This window comes from Phascolarctos cinereus, unplaced genomic scaffold (genome assembly GCF_003287225.1).
Source record: "Phascolarctos cinereus isolate Bilbo 61053 unplaced genomic scaffold, phaCin_HiC Scaffold_5;HRSCAF=322, whole genome shotgun sequence".
NCBI classification, from domain to species: Eukaryota; Metazoa; Chordata; class Mammalia; order Diprotodontia; family Phascolarctidae; genus Phascolarctos; species Phascolarctos cinereus.
In genome coordinates this window covers 92935159-92952417 of record NW_027555958.1, presented here as the reverse complement: position 1 = coordinate 92952417, position 17259 = coordinate 92935159, and the positions used below count along the sequence as shown (strand labels likewise).

Here is a 17259-nt window from a genome sequence, read left to right as displayed (position 1 = left end):
CACTATACTCTGTTCTGGATAGATTGTTTCTGGAGAACTATGTTCCGTTCCAGGCACCAGAAAGCATCTCAAGCCCAACATGTCTAAAAGGGAATTGTTTTTCTCCTGCCACCCCACCTTGGTTCTGCCTCTCTTCCAAACTTTCCTGTTTCTGTGGAGGAAACCACTATCTCCCTAATCTCTCCATGTTTTCTGTACTTCTTGGTTGGCTCTCTATCCATTATGCTGTGCTGCCTCTCAGAACATTACATCCTGTTCTCCCCTTCATATACCCTTCCCTCTATTCCAAGTTAAATTGGACTACCAGCTGTTTCCTCTACGTGCCACTCTAGCTCCTGCCTTTGCACAAATGCCCCTTCCCTTCACACCCTGCACTATACCTGAAATTCTCTCCCTCCTCACTTCTGTTTTTTAAAATCATTGGCTTCAGGTACCATTTGTATGCAAAACTTTTCCTGATGACTCCATTGATCAACACTTTCTCCTTCTTGAAATTATTTAATCCTTGTATTTACTTCCTTGTGACGTATTGTGTTCTCTTTCCGGCCCCTAGAACATAAGCACCTATGCTTTGTCTTTGTCTTCATAATCTCGTTTGGGGTATTCTTGCAAAAATACTAGAATGGTTTGCCACTTTCTTCTCCAGCTCATTTTACAGATGAGGAAATTGAGGCAAACAGGGTTAAATGACTTGCCCAAGGTCATGCAGCTACTAAGTGTCTAAGGCCAGATTTGAACTCAGGAAGATGAGTCAAGCCCTGCATTCATGATGAGGCAGTATGGCTTAATGGACTGAGTACTGGAACAGCTGGATTCAAATCTCACCTCAGATATTTAGAAGGCTTGGTGATCCTGGGCTTACCATCTAAGATTTCCAGTTTTTCAGCTGTAGTGCTTATGTGAGGATCAAATGAGAAAATGTATGTGAGGTACTTTGTGAAACCTAAAATGCTATAAAAATATGTATTATTCACATTATTAGTCATAATGATTCCAGTAGATATGCCAGAATGGAGGCCCCATAAAATAATGAGGCAAAATTTTATGTGAAAACTTTGTGAAAAAGTTTAAAATACTAAACAAATACAAATGTCTTTGCCATATTGCATCTTTTCTCAGGCTCTGAGGTTCTGGTCTCAGAGTGACTCTGTCTGGAGATAAGGTTTACAGGCCAATATTTCTCCCCATTTGCTTGGAGTGTTTCCATCGGCCACAGGGAAGAACACAACCCTGTCACTAAAGAATGAGTGAGCACTTGGTGCTTTCAAATGAAGAAGGTGATTTATTGTAGTGTCATTTCGTTGACATTTCAAACAATCTCCAGCAAGTATTTTAAAATTTCAAAATGTTGACATCCAACAGTAGGAAACAACATGATAATAAAAAAGGAACTCAAAAGTGCAATCAGGGAGCCAACAGCAATAGTAACACCCTTCTACCAGTTTCCCCAAGATTAATGAGATGGTTCAGAGTGTACCATTTAAGTATTTTTCATAGATTTTTAAAAATGATTGTTCTTTGATGTTTCTAATGGCTCACTGAAAGTTCAGACCCTGAATTCCTCTTACTAGAGAACTGCCCTCTCCATCTTCCCGAGTGATTAGTTATTACAAAACTGCTCATTTGGGCTGAACTTCTGACAAGGCAATGAATATTTTTCCCTAGATGAAATAAATGGTCAGGAAAATAGGAAGATTTGCATTTCCTGCAAGGCATGCATAAAGGAAAAGCAAGGTTCTTTTTTCAAACATCCTAACTAAGAGGAGAGTTCAGTGCCAACTTGGGTATAATATCTGTACATGCAACACAAACACTCAACATATAGCTATTCCTTCAGTGTATCACTTATGTTTATACATTTATTACATATTGCACATACTCAGGTTCATAGAGACATGAACAACAATTTTGGGGGGTAAACATTCTCTTTGAGGACCACCACATGTGGACTTCCAGAGGAGCTTATTCTTTGTTTTCGTGAAAGAAGATTTTTGGAAGCAGTTTTTTTGAGGGAGCCCATACATTTACAGAAGTCACTGAGGGCTTTTTGTGGCCAATAGCCTGGCTCCCTAAACATAGGATTCCTTGGCATATTGAACCTGGTCAACCTCAAAGATTGGCTGACTACACCTTTCAGTGAGATAGTCTTGTTTGTGCGTTAGCAAGGATTCAGACAAGACCCGTAACCGGTAAAACTCAGATGTCGGTATTTGTCCTTTCCCTTCCACAGATATATTGGAATCCCCACTCTGTGGCCAAGTTTCACTCACAGCTGATACACTGTCTCTGTTGAGTAGGTCTCCGCCATGTGTGTTCTTGGTGTGCCCACCATAGTTCAAAAGGAAAAGGGAAGGCAGTCTAGAGTCCTGGGTTAGCATAGTGTCTTTTATACTTTGGATTGTCCCGCTCCTATAGGGAAGAGTTTTGGAAATGTGGCAGTGTTGGACTGCCTCCTCATAGGATGGTGGATTTCCAGGGATTTTCCTATCCACAAACTGGAATACCTCTTCATCTGAGAAGAGACATGACTTTGAACCCCCACATTCCGGAGCTGGCTGGTAGTCAACCATAGCTTCAGCACAGCTTTCCTGGACAATTCTTCTAGTGTGCTGGCTCTCCTTTTTGAGGTCCTTCTTCCCCTGGTCTTTGGGAAAGCGCCAACTTGGCACCTTCTTGTGAGCAGCAAAAGAGAATGACATGGAGTGTTTTTTTCTCTCTCGGGCTGGCTTATTGTCTGCTTCAGCAGCTTTTGTTGTAAAGGATTGATGCCTAGTGAAAAAGTTCCTTTTTGGACTTGAAGGAGAAACCACTGGTGAGTTGGCAAAGACTAAGCTATCAGAGGAACTATCCAGGGAACCACAGGAGGAGGTTTGGGGGAAATGCCCAACGGTTGATTCGGAGCATGAAGTTTCTTCCTGTATTTGAAGACTCAGTGACTTTTGTTTCCTGTGTTGGGAGTCTTTTGCTTCTTGATTCCTGTAACAGGAGCTTGCCTGGGGAACAGTGAAGCTGTCCTCACTCTTAGTCAGTTTCTGGCTAGTGATTCTGCTTTCAAGGTAGTCTTTCGAGGATGGCGTGCTGGGCTCTGAGTACCTCCTTTCTTGAGTGCTTAGTGAGCCTTTTAGTAACATGGCATAAGAGATAATAGACCCTGGTCTTGACTCATGTTGATGCTTCCTGCTGTCCAAGTCACGAACCAGTCTTTCAGTGTCTGGGGGCTGCTCGTTTTGAGAACCAGTGCTGCCGCCGCCTTCTGCATCAGCATCTGTACTCTCATAGGCTGAGTCGTTTTGCAAGGTTGATATATCTGGGGAGAAATTAGACAACATTTAGGCTTCCTTTATAGTGTGCAAAGGTTACTTCAGAAAAACACATTGCTGTGGCTGACCCTTTTATCCCAACCATAGCTCTGTACAACTGCTGGACTCCTGGAAGTTTGGGCTAACAAGAAATTTGCTTTTTGCAGAAATGGACTTTTATGTCTTTTGGGACCTGCTATTTTGGGAGGGAGATGATAGAGAGAAAGAAAAGTACTAGGGGAAATGCATGTGACAGGAAATGCAACAAAGGGAGAAAACAATATTTCACTAAAAGGGTCATCTCTGTTAGTTATTAGGCTGTGAGCTCCTTGAGGGCAAGGATAGTGTTTTATTTTGTTTGATTTTTGCCTTTCTTTGCATCCACAAAACCTAGCACAGTACCATAGTAGGTTCTTCTTGCTTCCTAACTTGCCTTGGTTAGAATTTCTACATCGAATAGCTTTTTCTTTACTTTGGAAGGGTCGGTCTTGTCGCTATGATATTGTAGCTGAAGGTTGTTGGATCATAGCCTTGGAGATGGAAGAGATATTAGAGGCCGCTTAGTTAAACTTTTCATTTTGAAGATGGGAAACCGAGTCCAGAGAGGTTAAGTGCCATTGGACCCAAGGTCACACAGGGTGTGACAGAGCTGGGTTTGGAACAGAGGTCTTCTGAGTATGAATCCAGTGTTTTAGCTATAGCATGCTGCTCCTCACTGTTGTTTACTGAAGGTAACAGCTTTCCCTGATGTATCCAAAAAGGGCAAGCAGTTCTTAAGAGGTGATTCAGAGATACTCAAAATTAAAAGTTGGATATTCAAGTGGTACCAAGATGGCTCTTTCTAATGATCACACTAAGAAGCTGGGTATGCCGTGATATGGTGTCTCTGGGTTCTATTACTGGGGATAGAGTGGGGAGGAATCATTGGGAAGTAATAGCGATGTACTTTTTTTTTTAATTTTTAGGCAATTGGGCTTAAGTGACTTGCCCAGGGTCACACAGCTAGTAAGTGTCAAGTGTTTGGTCTGAGGCCGGATCTGAACTCAGGTCCTCCTGACTTCAGGGCCGGTGTTCTATCTACTGTGCCACGTAGCTGTTCCACGATGTACTTTAAAAAATCAATAAAAATATTTATTAAAAAGGAAATACTATAACTATTGAATGTATTTGGCAACTGTAATCATTTGCCTAGGCATAGACTCTATTATAATGACAGTTAATACACAATCCAGACAGTACCTGAACAGTCAGTGTGTTCCAATGAGTCATCAGAAGTGATGCTGGGAGAGTGCCCCTGGATGTCTTCTCCAAATATTTCATAGCAGTTATCAATGAGGAATTCTACCAATGTCTTAATCTGTGAGAAAAACACAAGAGCAAATGTTGACAGATGATATGGAACTTATCGGCTTCTTTTGTTATTTTATTTTTTCTGTTAACTGAGTAAAGTACTCATGGATTCATTTGAAGTAACAAACAGGGAAAGAAAAGACCTACTGATTAATTTCTAGTCAATACTATTAAAGTTATAGGGGCCGGTTTCATCGAAGACAACTGCATTTTCATCTTTTTAAATCATTTTGCAAAAATTGTCCATTTTGCATTTCTTGGACTCTTTTCCTTTCCTATAGTTTATGTAATCAACTACTAGAAGGTGTGGTGTCCCAACTGAAAAAGCCACGTGTGTGTACAGTGGGGAGTCAGACTGATGCAATAATTACTGTTTTTTGTCTGCTGGTTGACAGCATGATTGGAATAATGATGCATAGTGAGTGGTAGGTTAGGAAGCTCTCAGATGGTATGTGGATCTATGTTAAATGCCAAGAAAGTGAAGAAATCACAAATTCATGCTGAATCTTCTACTTTTCATGATAATTTTGACCCAAACAAGGCAATTGAACAATACTATTTTTTTTTCTTTTGCAAGGAATACTAATAGGAAGAAAGGGGAAATTTCCCCAAATCGGGGAGGAACAAACCTTATTATTCAGCTCCTTCTGGGCATCAAAAGACAGGCTTTGGTCAGTGTTGAGGGTCAGCATGTTGGGTCCAATACAAATGGCAAGGTTGCTTGAATCCATCTTGCTGATATCTGAATTCTTGCTGATGTCATGCAGCATGCAGACCAAATGCTTGAGCAGCAGGAGATTTGCCCTTGGTAGTTTCTTTGTGACCCTAGAATAAAATGTAAAAGAGACTTTAAAAAAAACAAAGCTTGATGATGGTGGCCTGCAGAATATTCAAGTGATCCTCCTTGCCTTATCCTAACTAGCACTTCCTTTTACAATGAGGAGGATAATTAGAAAAACAAAACACGTGTGCACAGACAAAACTTCCATTCGGAAATGTCCAGTGGCAGCTAGCAGAGCACGCTCTGAAACCGATTCACCAAAGGGCTTTGAAGACCTGAGTAAAGCCTTTATAAAGAAAAACGCCCACACTACCACATTTGACTTGACTATTCGTGTGGATGCAATTTCAAGCATGGCTGGAAGTGAAATTCCTTCCCGCTCTGTGATTTTATGATTCGGCAAGGCTCTGCGGTCTTGTTCTGCACCTGAAAGTCTGTGGACTGCCTGTTAGCTGAGACTGATGTTCTTCGTCTCTTTACACTACAGAATTTGTTGTCATAGGATATCTTTGGCTTTCATGGGATTTCTTTGATTGCAGCCACCAAAAAAAGGGAGCAAACATATCACAGACTGAGAAAAAACAGCTTTTCAATCAGTGCTCATGAAGATCATCAATGTGATAACCATGTTTAGTAAGAACTATAGATTATATCTGTTATCGCAGTGAAATGGAGAGATGGCATTTCTTGTTTCCCTTGCTCACAGAAAAGAGTCAATGTTTGAAAAGCACTTGGAGTTCTCCTGTTGAGATAATCTTTGTTTGAGATAATCTGTTAAGATGGATCTTTGAAAGAAAAAAAAAACCACACACCACAAAACTTCATTGTCTTCTATTCTATCCAACTTATACTTTAGCCATCCAATAATGTGCAGAAAACTTGATATTTACACAGTCCACAGTTATTAGCACAGAGTGTTCCTAGGGTTTGATGGTTTTAAAATTAGATTTTAAAATTGTCTTTTCACTGATAGATCCAACTTTTATTAGTTATTCAAATATATAGTCCCTTGAAAGATGAACTTAAATTAAATATTGAATATATTGAATTCAAGTATTCAATTCAATACTGAATATTGAATATACTTGTACTGATATGCTTATTTAATTCTACATAATTTCTAGTTCAGGTGATCATAAGAATGCTACTCTGGGGAAGATGACTGTTCCATTCCATATTCTGTATCTGGGAGGAGCACTGGGGGATATTTTGTAGGATAGTATGTTTACTCTATGTGATCTCAAGCTCAGAAGATTAGAGGTTTCCTCTAGAAATTCCTAGTTTTGCTTAATAAACTTTAATGGATTTATCATCCATTAATTTATTTAAAACCTCATCAAATCTATTTATATTTATGTTCAAAACTATTTCTTGGTATAATGAGTTCTCTCCATTTATTGCCTGCTTTGTAAAAGTTGTATTTCCTTTTATTGAGTTCACAACGACCTCTTTAAAGCTTTAGGAATGCCCCCTAGTTTTCATATTCTGGGGGGTGGTAAACAAGTTATCCAGTTTTTAAAAACTCTGTGATCTTATAAAATTAAGTCATAAAATACTGTAGCTATTGCCTAAGGTTGGACTTGATGGTTTCTGAAGCCCCTTGCTGCTCTAAATCTATGATCCTATGTTTATTGGTATAGAAAACTGATTCCCAAAATCAATTGCTTTTATTACTCACTGTTTCAGGCTCTCAATTTTGTCCTCAATTGGCTTCTCTAGGGCTGCCATCCATTCTTCAGACAGATCTGATGAAAGTAGCTTGAGTGGGATACTCCTGAGGAAATCCTGTTTGAAGAAAGGTATATAGCTTAACAACTGTCTGTTGTGAAGTGTGCTGACTGATTCCTTCCAGGGAAACCAGTTATTACCTTAATACATCTAACTTATTCCTATAACCTCAGTTGAGGAAACTATTCTCTTTCACATTGCTCTTCAGTGATTACCTGCTGGCAGGTATAAAATTACATTTCTAGGTATGAACTAAAAGTAGCAGTGCCTTCTAAATTAGGGAATCTGGTTCCATGAGATTGGCCATAAATCAGTCTTGGTGTTTCCCAAGAATTTGGGACTACAGGGATAAAGAGGGTCTCAACCCAGAAAAGTTCACTTGAAATGTCAACCTTTAAAGGTTAAGTAGTCTGAATCTTAGAGTAATATGGCTGCTTGTTGTTTTATTAAAATAATCAGTCACAAGTTTATTAGAATCTTCAGTCTGTTATCTATCATTTCAGCCCTGGTTTGAATCCCAGCCCCTGTATTTGCTATCCATGTGACCTTGGGCAATTTATGCCTCAATTTCCTCATCTGTAAAACAAAGGAGCTGGGGTGGATAGTCTCTAGGGGGTCCCTTCCAGTTCTAGATCTATGATCTATAACCTACAATATAAATTTACCTTAAAGACTGCAGCCAGTAGGTGCACAGATCTGGTCTCTAAATTGACCATTCCCCCACAATTGAGCTCTTCCTTAAGCTCTTTCCGAGCCTTTTCACTGGCAGCCTTCCTGAATATTCCTTCTGTTGAAGGGCCTTTGCTTTGAAGAATACTAAGAATTTCCTATAGGAATGAATAAAAATGAAAAATGATTACATTTATTGGATTTGGCTGAAGCAAAACTAAGACTCCTAGTTTGCTGAGACTCACAGGCCTAAGATCATAGTAAGACTGAGCAAAGGTTGTTTTTGTCTTAAATTTAGGATCAATTCTAACATGACAATGCCTTTCACATCAAGTTGCTCCTTTTTCAAAAACACGAATCTCGCAGCTTTCATACATAGCTTTTTTCTCTTTCAACATGGCCACTCACTATTCTCTTCAACACTGCCCAGCTTTACAAGGAAGGGTGCCATGGGAAACGCTGTAGTTACTTTACATAGTCTCAAATGCACCTCCAGCTCCCCCTACTGTGAAGCCATCCCATATATATCAGGGCTTCTTCACCCTTTTCTGTGTGCCATGGTCCCCTTTGGTAGTCTGGTGAAGCCCATGGACCCCTTCCCAGAATAACATTTTTAAATGCATAACATATGTAGGAGTACAAAGGAAACCAATTATACTGAAATACAGTTATCAAAATGTTGTTTTTTAAACCAAGTCGATGGACCCCAGGTTAAGAAGCCCTTATAGAAATATTGAATGTTGAATATTCTGCGTTAAATTTCTAATATTCTGTATCTATAATCTTTTGCAGCTTCTAGAAAGCCTGAAATACTGGAGACATTGGGCCCTCCCCCAGTTAGAGGGGAGGAGAGCATGTATTTTCCTGATATGCTCATAAATTTAAATTCTGTTTCAGAAAGGAAAGGACCAGTAGGGAATAACTTTACTTCGATAGACTCGGCATGAGCATTGAAAAGGAACAACTCTGAAGGACTCTACTTCTAACACTGAACAGGAAGACAGAACTAAAGTGGGTTCGGAACCCAGTGTACCTGAATGGGTTGGGGAAGGATGTCATCATCACCGCAGATTATCGACAAGGGCTGGTCAAACAGGGAAGGTTTCCCTTCTGGTGTCAGAGATCCAGAAGAATCCGATGAAGAGGCTGTCCTCCTCATGGGGAAAGGCCAGGCTATCACCTTTCTCTTCTTACTTTCTGTGACAAAAAACAGCAAGCAAAAGAAACAACTTAGACCGAATTGTCATATAGCAAATGGGACATGAGTAAATATACAGCAATGTGGTATTAGATAATCATAACCAACTAAAGTAGGCCATGGGGGAGAAAAAATTTCAAAAAATTAAGAAAACAGAGAGGGGAAGAGAGACTTAATCAAGAGAAGCCTGACTGAAGAACAACCACATTATCACCACGGCAACTGAGCGCTAAACATCAACATGAAGACACGATCACAAGTCTCCACCTTTCCTGTTTTCGTGCCGAGGCAAGTCGTTTCCCTAGAAGGGTAGCGAAGCAAGTGTGCATCCCCAACACTCTAGCCTTAAAATGGTGGTTTTAATAACCACACTGGACATTTCTGGCCGGACCCTTATCCGTGTGTTTCACCCATCTGTGAGATGGCTCTGTAGTCTTATTTCCCTATGATGCAGATGAAGAAAATGAAACTCTCCGGGAGGAAGCTACTTGCTCAATATCACAAGGACAAAGATAGCATGACCAGCGGTAATTCTTTGGAACCATCATAGCATTCGCTAGCCACGAGGGGCAAGTCTCTGTTGGTGCTTTCTTTCTCAGCCAACTTGTGCCGTGTCTCGCTATTGCTCCTAAATGAGGGAAATGCTTGTACCCAAACCTTGCACTGGAGAATTTTCAGTGTAACTCTTAGCCACAAAGTTTATTCTTTTCCCCAAAAGCCAGAAATGGAAATTTTGTTTGACAAATTCTCTTCATTCCAGAAACTTCATGTTGCAGTTACTAAATAGGGATATCTCAGTGGTATATAGTGCTCCCTGGTAAAGAAATTTCCTTTATCATTGCAGGTCAACACCTTCTCTGTAACTTACTGTCTTAGAGAGTGGCCCAGAGCGTTGAGAGAGTCGAGTGATTAAGCCCAGGGTCACATAGTGAGTATGTGTCAATTTGGACCAAATACCTGAATCTGAAGCCAGCTTTCAATCCATTCTTTCTATCCCTTATCTGCTTCTTAGCTAATATATAAACATATTGACTAGTTCCCATTAAAGCTCAGGAGAGCTGTTAGGGCTGCATTTGGGTCAAATATTCTGAAGAAACTTTAAAAAAAATTGAGTTGTTAGTGGTATAAACAACTGAGGTTCTAACTTATAAGCAAAAACTGCTAAAAGACCTAAGGTCCAAGACACTAAAAGAGAGAGGGAAAAAGGAGAGAGTTGGAAAATACATCAAATTTGTAGTATTTACATCACATTGTTCCCTTAGCCCTGGAACTGAAATCATCAAAAGATTTCATTAAAAAGCAGTCATTAAACTGATTCAGAGCCCTTGGGAGAAAGTGGTTATTCTAGGTAGATCACAGTGCCTCCTCTTTCTGAGCCATCCATCCCTGGGCTGGCAGGCTGAAGACTGCCGGTCATCTAAGTGTTAATGTTCTGTAGTGGTTAACAGAACACTTATCAAACAAAATTCCTAGTAGTGAAGCCTTTGTGGTTTGGCACACCAAGAACATTGACTCTCAGCATTTATATAAGATATGAGTTTATTTTTGAAACTCACCAATCAGGTGGCAAATCCCATCTTCACTATCACATTGTGGCAGCAAGTGGTGTTCTTTGACATCGCCCTAGAAAGATATTTATCTCATTTAGATATCAGTCATTAAAGCAATCCTCTCCCTAAATCAACTCTGCACATGACACTGAGAATGTTTTGCTTATATTAAAAGAGATTAAGAATACATTAAATCAATTCTAAGAGTCTAAAATTAATCTTTTCTAAATTAAAATTTTTAAATTAGCAAACTCATTTTCTTTCCTTCTTTTCCCTGGGTGGGAAAAAAACCCAAATCCTCATAACAAAGATGCACAGTAAAGCTAAATATTGTTTTTGCAGAGTCCCACATTGACTCTGACCAAAAATATGTCTTGTTCTGTATGTTAAGTACATCACCTCTCTGTTTCTCTAGAATTAATCTTAAACTCTAAGGAACAGTATGTAGCAGATTCTAGTTTAACTGGAAATTTAAGTTGCTACATTATTATTGGATCATAGCTTTAGAGCTGTACAAGACTTTAGAGAACATCTAGTCTAACTCTCTCATTTTATAGAGAAAGAAACTGAGGCTCAGACAGACTAAATGATGTCTAAGATCATATAACTAGTAAGTGGTAGAGCTGGGATTTGAACCCAGGTCCTCAAACTCCAAAGTTAGGGGGCTCTTTTCATGCCACATTACTTCACTTTTACATGGCTACATATCTATCCTAACCAAGGCTCAAGTGAATTGAAATTCTGGTCCAAGACCAAATATTTAATGCACTTCTTATCTCTAACACTCAATTAAAGTTTCCATATAATTTGCATTTAGTGTTTTGGATTGTAAGAAAAAGAAAAGAAAAGAACACAAGATCGATGAAGGGGCTTGGGCTCTACCCTGTAAGAAACATGAATTTCTAAAAGAAGTAGAGGTACTTACAGCATTGCAGCTGCTCAACACCTTCATGAACTTTACTCTTCTCTTCTCTCGGCTCTGCCTAAAATCAAGAAGCAGGCAAGAGAGTTAAGCCTAGCCAGAGTCAACTGCAGTGCTGCTCTGCTAAAAACTGACTTTCACGATTATTTTGAGAAGAGGATTTATTTCAAGTCAGTTGTATCTGTTGCCAGATGTTCTGAGGAGAGAATATATAACTCATTTATTTCCTGAATTATGTAAGTATGAGAACTTTACCATTCTAAAACATAATATTATTGTTTACTTTCGAATTTGAGTTTAGTTTTGCCAAATGATTTTTCATCGTCGTCAGTGCAAACTAATGTCAAAACAGCTTTTAAATGATCAAGATTTTGCCTTTCTTAGGAATTTAGCTACTTGTAAAGGCGAAGAGAACAAATCCAGCAGTTGTAGCCCTTAGTAAAGACACCACATTTTCAGCCCTCAATGTCTCTGTTGTCATGTCGCTGTTCTCTTAGATGTGTGCTGTCAATTATCCATGATTAGGCACTTGAGCCTTCAAATTTATTATTTAGTGGTAATCCAAAGCACTTACCTTAGGTGGGGCTTTAGCCAGAGCTCTTTCACCTCTGCTGAACTGTACAAAATGGGAGAAAGAGCATGACACTCTCTGCCACAGCTAATCCACTGCTGAAGAAGGAGGAGACTGAATGTTCTAAGCTCATGTGTTGTGCATTATAAGCAAAGAGTGGGGGCAGGTGGAAATTCACAATGTAACGGAGACAGGAAGAAGCATCATGGGGCTGTCACACACAGACATGGCCTGCCAAACACCCTAGAGCTTGAAACTTCCTCTTGCCTTATATGGCACGGGGGTACTTTTTTCTTTTCTTTTCTTTTTTTCAATGAGGAGCAAACAAAATCTGTGAGCCTCTTTGAGTGGAAAAGATGACACAGAAATAGCCTGCAGGTAAAGGTTCCCCATAATGTCAGAGGTGGGATGTGTGAATTAGAAGTGATGCTATGCTATAGGTAAAGAAGGAGTATTTTCAGTGACATGTTTCTTACCTTCAAATGACCATTCTCTTGTTTGTGTTACCCTCCTCCACATTACCCACCACCCTGTATGACAGTCAGTGGGGTGTGTGTGTGTGTGTGTGTGTGTGTGTGTGTGTGTGTATGTGTGTTTTCCCTGTGCCAAGAACCATATCTGATACTGTTAAGAGACAGTCTATATAGCATAGAAGGAGTTCTAGATTGAGATTTTAAGTTGTGACTCTATTACTTACTAGTTATGTGACCCTAAGCATATTATTTCATCCTTCTGGGGCTCAGTTTCCTCTTCTGTTAAGTTCTTGGAGTAGGTGAGAGGCAGCTTGGTGTAACAGAGGGCTGGCCTTAATCTATTTGCCCAAGCCTAACACTTCTGCCAACCTCCAGTCTCAAATCTCCAATTAACTTCCTACAAGACATCCTACACTGAATGTCCCATAGACTAAGATCTTAAACTCAACACATCCAAAATGGAACTTACTATCTTTTCCCAATCCTGCACCCTTCCACCCTTCCACTCCAGACTTCCTTATTACTATCAAGGGTACCACCATCCTCTTAGTCACACAGGCTTAAAACTATGGCATCATCTTCGATTCCTCATTCTCACTCACCCCACATATCCAATCTGTTGTCAAATCTTGTTACTTCTACCTTCCCAATATCTTCTCTCCACTCATACAGCCACCATTGTTATAAGGCCTTCATCACTTCTCACCAGGGACTATTGCAATAACCTGCTGGTTGTTCTCTCTGCCTCAAATCTCTCCTCACTCCAGGCCATCTTCCACTCAGCTTAAAATGTAGGTTTGGTCATATCACTACTCTATTCAATAAACGCTAGTTTATTGGTTCCCTATTATCTCCTGGGGGGTGGAGGGAGGGTGCAGTTAGTGGCATAGTGCATGGAGTGCCAGGCCTGGAGTCAAGCAGACTTGTGTTCAAACCTGGCCTTAGACACTTATTAGCTGTGTAACCCTGGACAAATCACTGTAACCTGTTTGCCTCAGTTTCCTCATCTGTAAAATGAGCAGACAAAGGAAATGGCAAACCATTCGAGTATCTTTGCCAAGAAAATCCCAAATGGGGTCACAAAGAGTCAGACACAACTGAATTGAATGAACAACGATGGATTCTAAAAAGCAGAGTTGAGAAGGGAGGGGCATTCCTGGTATGGGAACCAGTCTGTGCAAAAGCAGGGAGATGGGATGCCATGTATGAAGAAGAGCAAATAGGCCATGTTTTTCTGGAACATCAGATGCATGCAGGGAAGTCATGTATAATAGTAAGTCTGATAATGTAGGTTGGAGTCAAGTTGTCAGAGGCTTTAAATGCCAAACAGAGGAGTTCATTTTTTTTGATAATAGAGGTACTATGAGGTACCCAGAGGTACTATCCTAGAAGTACACTAGAGTATATTCGACAGAGGAGTGACATGTTCAGACCTTTAAGGATATCACTTTGGCGGCTGTGTGATGTATAGATTGGAGAAGGGAGAGTCTTGAGGCAAGGTTATCAATTATGAGGCTATTATAGTAATCCAGGAAGGAAGTGATGAGGGTCTGACTTAGGATGATGAAAATGCTTATTCTGAGCAAGTTCAACTTTAGGACTCAGTTTCCTTTTCATGTAGAAGGAAAGGGTTGGATGAGATGGTTTCTATGTTTCCTTATAGTTCCAGATCTATGATCTCATTGTCCTATGACCTCGAAGGTAGTGTCTCACTTAAATTCTGTGAAAGAAATAAAATCTCTTAAGGATCTTCACCTAAAACTCCAATTTTCTGCAGTTATAAAGACCAAGACTTTAAAAACCACACTCTATTCTCTTTCTAGTTTTTGCCCCTCAAAAATAAATGTGTTGTGCTCACTTTCACAGTGCATATATTAAAAAAAAGTGTTATCACCTCACTTAAAATTTCTGGTATATACTATGCATCAGTTTTGTCAATTCACATTTATATAAATAATTACCAATTTTGTCTAAATCTCTGCTTTGTTAGAATATAACCATAGGTAAATTCAAAAGAAAAAATGTATGTAAAGAGCTTTCAAAACCTTAAAAGCATCATGTAAGTGTAAGTTACCACCATTTTTATTCCCTAATAATATCAATTTCACTACTATTTGCTACAATTTCTCCTTTTCCATTTGCACTTTTACTGAGGTGTATTTTCTCTCTCTCTCTCTTCTCTCTCTCTCTCTCTCTCTCTCTCTCTCTCTCTCTTCTCTTTTTGATTAAAATTCCTAATGGTCTAAAAAAAAACCCAGTTCTACAGGAAGACAGGAAAGGATAACACCTTATTGATTGCTTAGACCAGTATGATGCAGTTAGGGCATGCTTCATGCTCAGGAAGAGAAGGAGCTGTATACATCTGTAATCATCTTTGCTCCCAAGGGTCCTGAGTCAGTCCACCAACTGCCTGCATCTGATGAATTCAATGGGTGAATTAAAAACTCTCATTGAGAGTTAGGAGGCTGCAATCACAGCATCACAGAATCCCAAAATTTCAGAGTCAAAAGAGGCTCCAGTGGTTATTTAGTTCAGCCCATACATGTGTCAAGATACTAGGAGACACCCTGTTTTCCAGAGCTAAGTCCCAGCAAGCAAGCTGTGTCCCTAGCTTGGCATGACAACAATCCTTTGCACTCACTCTCTGGATGATCTCACACTGGCAAAATCATATAATTATTGTATTACTTTGATCAGCATCATATGTTCTCTGAGCTTGTTCAAGCAACAGACAACATCGGACAAGTTCTGGTCATGAATTTCTACTCACTGTCAAGGCTACAGCTCACTGTGTAGCCATTGATATAAGTACTGAGATCTTCTCACACTGCCTTGGGTCCCCCCCCCCAACCAGACATGCATCTAGATCCCCTCCTTGCTTACAAGCTATTTCCCCCACTTTGAAATGAAAATTCTGTTTTATTCCTGACTCCTCTCTCTAGCCTGCTATGTTCAGCTCTGGCCATCCTCAGGTTAAAGGCTGGTTTGGTCCAGTGTACACATGAAAGGAACCACCATTAAAAAATACCCAATAAATGGTCATCCAGTCCCTTCTTGAAGACTTCTGAGGAGGGGGAACCCACTAGCTCTCCAGGTATCCCGTTTCATTTTGGGACAACTCCAATTGTTAGGAAGTGTTGGGGGTTTTTTCTTCCCTTGGTAGGAAGTTCTCCTAAGCCTAAATTGACTTCTTTACAGCTTCTCCCCATTTCTCCTGGTTCTGCCCTCTTGGGTAGCCAAGCTGAACAAGTCTAATGCCAGGGTGAGCCAAAGATCTTATTCTTATATATGACATATGATATAAGGGCTTATATTGATATAGCCCTCTCCTTCCAATTTTACTCTGATGTCTCATAGTGATGAGAAGGTAAACCCTCCCCCCCCCCATAGTGGGGGGAAAGGTTTTGGGTGGATTGTAAGCTCAACAATGTAACCTGGAAACCAAAAATACTAATATAACATTAGGCTTCACTCTGTGGGGTGCTGGTAAATGTTTAACAAATGTGTCTCTGAAAAGCATGATGCGTTTTAAAATTTCATTGGCATTATTAATGTTTTCTCCATCACTTTTTTAAGTCTAGACCATCAACAAAAGAACAAATCCAGTCTCGATTTGTAATATTTGCCAATTTCTGGGCTGTAAATGCTCACACTGAAAATTTAACAATGAGCTCAGTACTGTAAGAGTTAGCTCCAGCTCAACCCTGTCTTGATTATTAGAGGAATAGGGTCCAGGACTAGGGAACACGAAAGTCACACAGTTCTCTGCCTTGGTTAGATGGTAACAGGAGTATTTTTTTTTTTTAGTTCTTGGTGCTTTATTTTAGGAAGGATACTGAAAAGAGTGCAGAAGAATGTGGCAAGGATGATGAGGTGACTAGTCTATGGAATAAAAGCGTCAGAAGAAATTGATGACGTTTAGCCTAAGGAGGAGACACTGCAAGGAAACATGATGGTTTTCTTTCACTGTTTGAAAGACCATCATGTGGAAGAGGGATTGTTGTCATTTAGTCATTCAGTTGTGTCCAACTGTTCATGACCCCATGGTAGGGTTTTCTTGGCAAAGATCCTGGAGCCATTTGCCATTTCCTTTTCCAGTGGATTAAGGCAAACAGGGTGAAGTGACTTGCCCAGGGTCACACAGCTAGTAAATGTCTGTGGCCAGATTTGAACTCAACTTCCTGACTCCAGGCTCAGCACTCTATCTGCTAAGTCTCCTAGCTCCGGGAAGAGGGATCAGACATGTCCTATTTGGCCCCAGAAAGCAGAGGTAGAGGACCTGGCTGGAAACTACGGAGAGGCAGATTAAACTCCACATGGGAAGAAACTTATTGAGATTATAAGTTGCCAAGGAGTTAGTGATCTGCATTGGCAGAAGGTGTTTCCACATCAGAAGTTCCTTATGTTGATGAAATCTTGGGCCCAGACCACACTTCCTCTCCTTCCTTCCACCCTCACCGCAATTTTCCTTTTTTCTCACAAGAAGATACAAGTGTAACACAGCCTGGGCATGCTAGGTTTGCTCCTTCTAAGCCTAACCCTTGGACCCAACTGAAGAAGGCATCACAAATTGCCAGAGCTTGGCATTCCCTTTGGCTACTACTGCTTGTTAAGTGGGGCCATATTTCTTATGGTTCACTGCATCTCATAAATTCCTCTTCCCTAAAGAGACCACTCACAGAGTGTTATCAGGGACTGTTCTTTGGAAGGAAACCTAA

At 40.2% G+C, this 17259-nt stretch overlaps 1 protein-coding gene across 1 annotated transcript; it reads right to left on the bottom strand.

The window, feature by feature from the left end:
- Positions 1–1832: 1832 nt before the first annotated feature.
- Positions 1833–12212, bottom strand: TAGAP (T cell activation RhoGTPase activating protein). The gene is made up of 9 exons (XM_020986710.2): positions 12072–12212; positions 11501–11558; positions 10582–10648; positions 8861–9024; positions 7824–7985; positions 7109–7215; positions 5279–5474; positions 4539–4656; positions 1833–3307 (listed from the first exon to the last, which is right to left on the bottom strand). The coding sequence occupies exons 2-9, from the start codon at positions 11525–11527 to the stop codon at positions 2070–2072; spliced, it is 2079 nt and encodes a 692-aa protein (XP_020842369.1). The 5' UTR covers positions 11528–11558; positions 12072–12212; the 3' UTR covers positions 1833–2069.
- Between the last annotated feature and the right edge of the window lie 5047 nt (positions 12213–17259).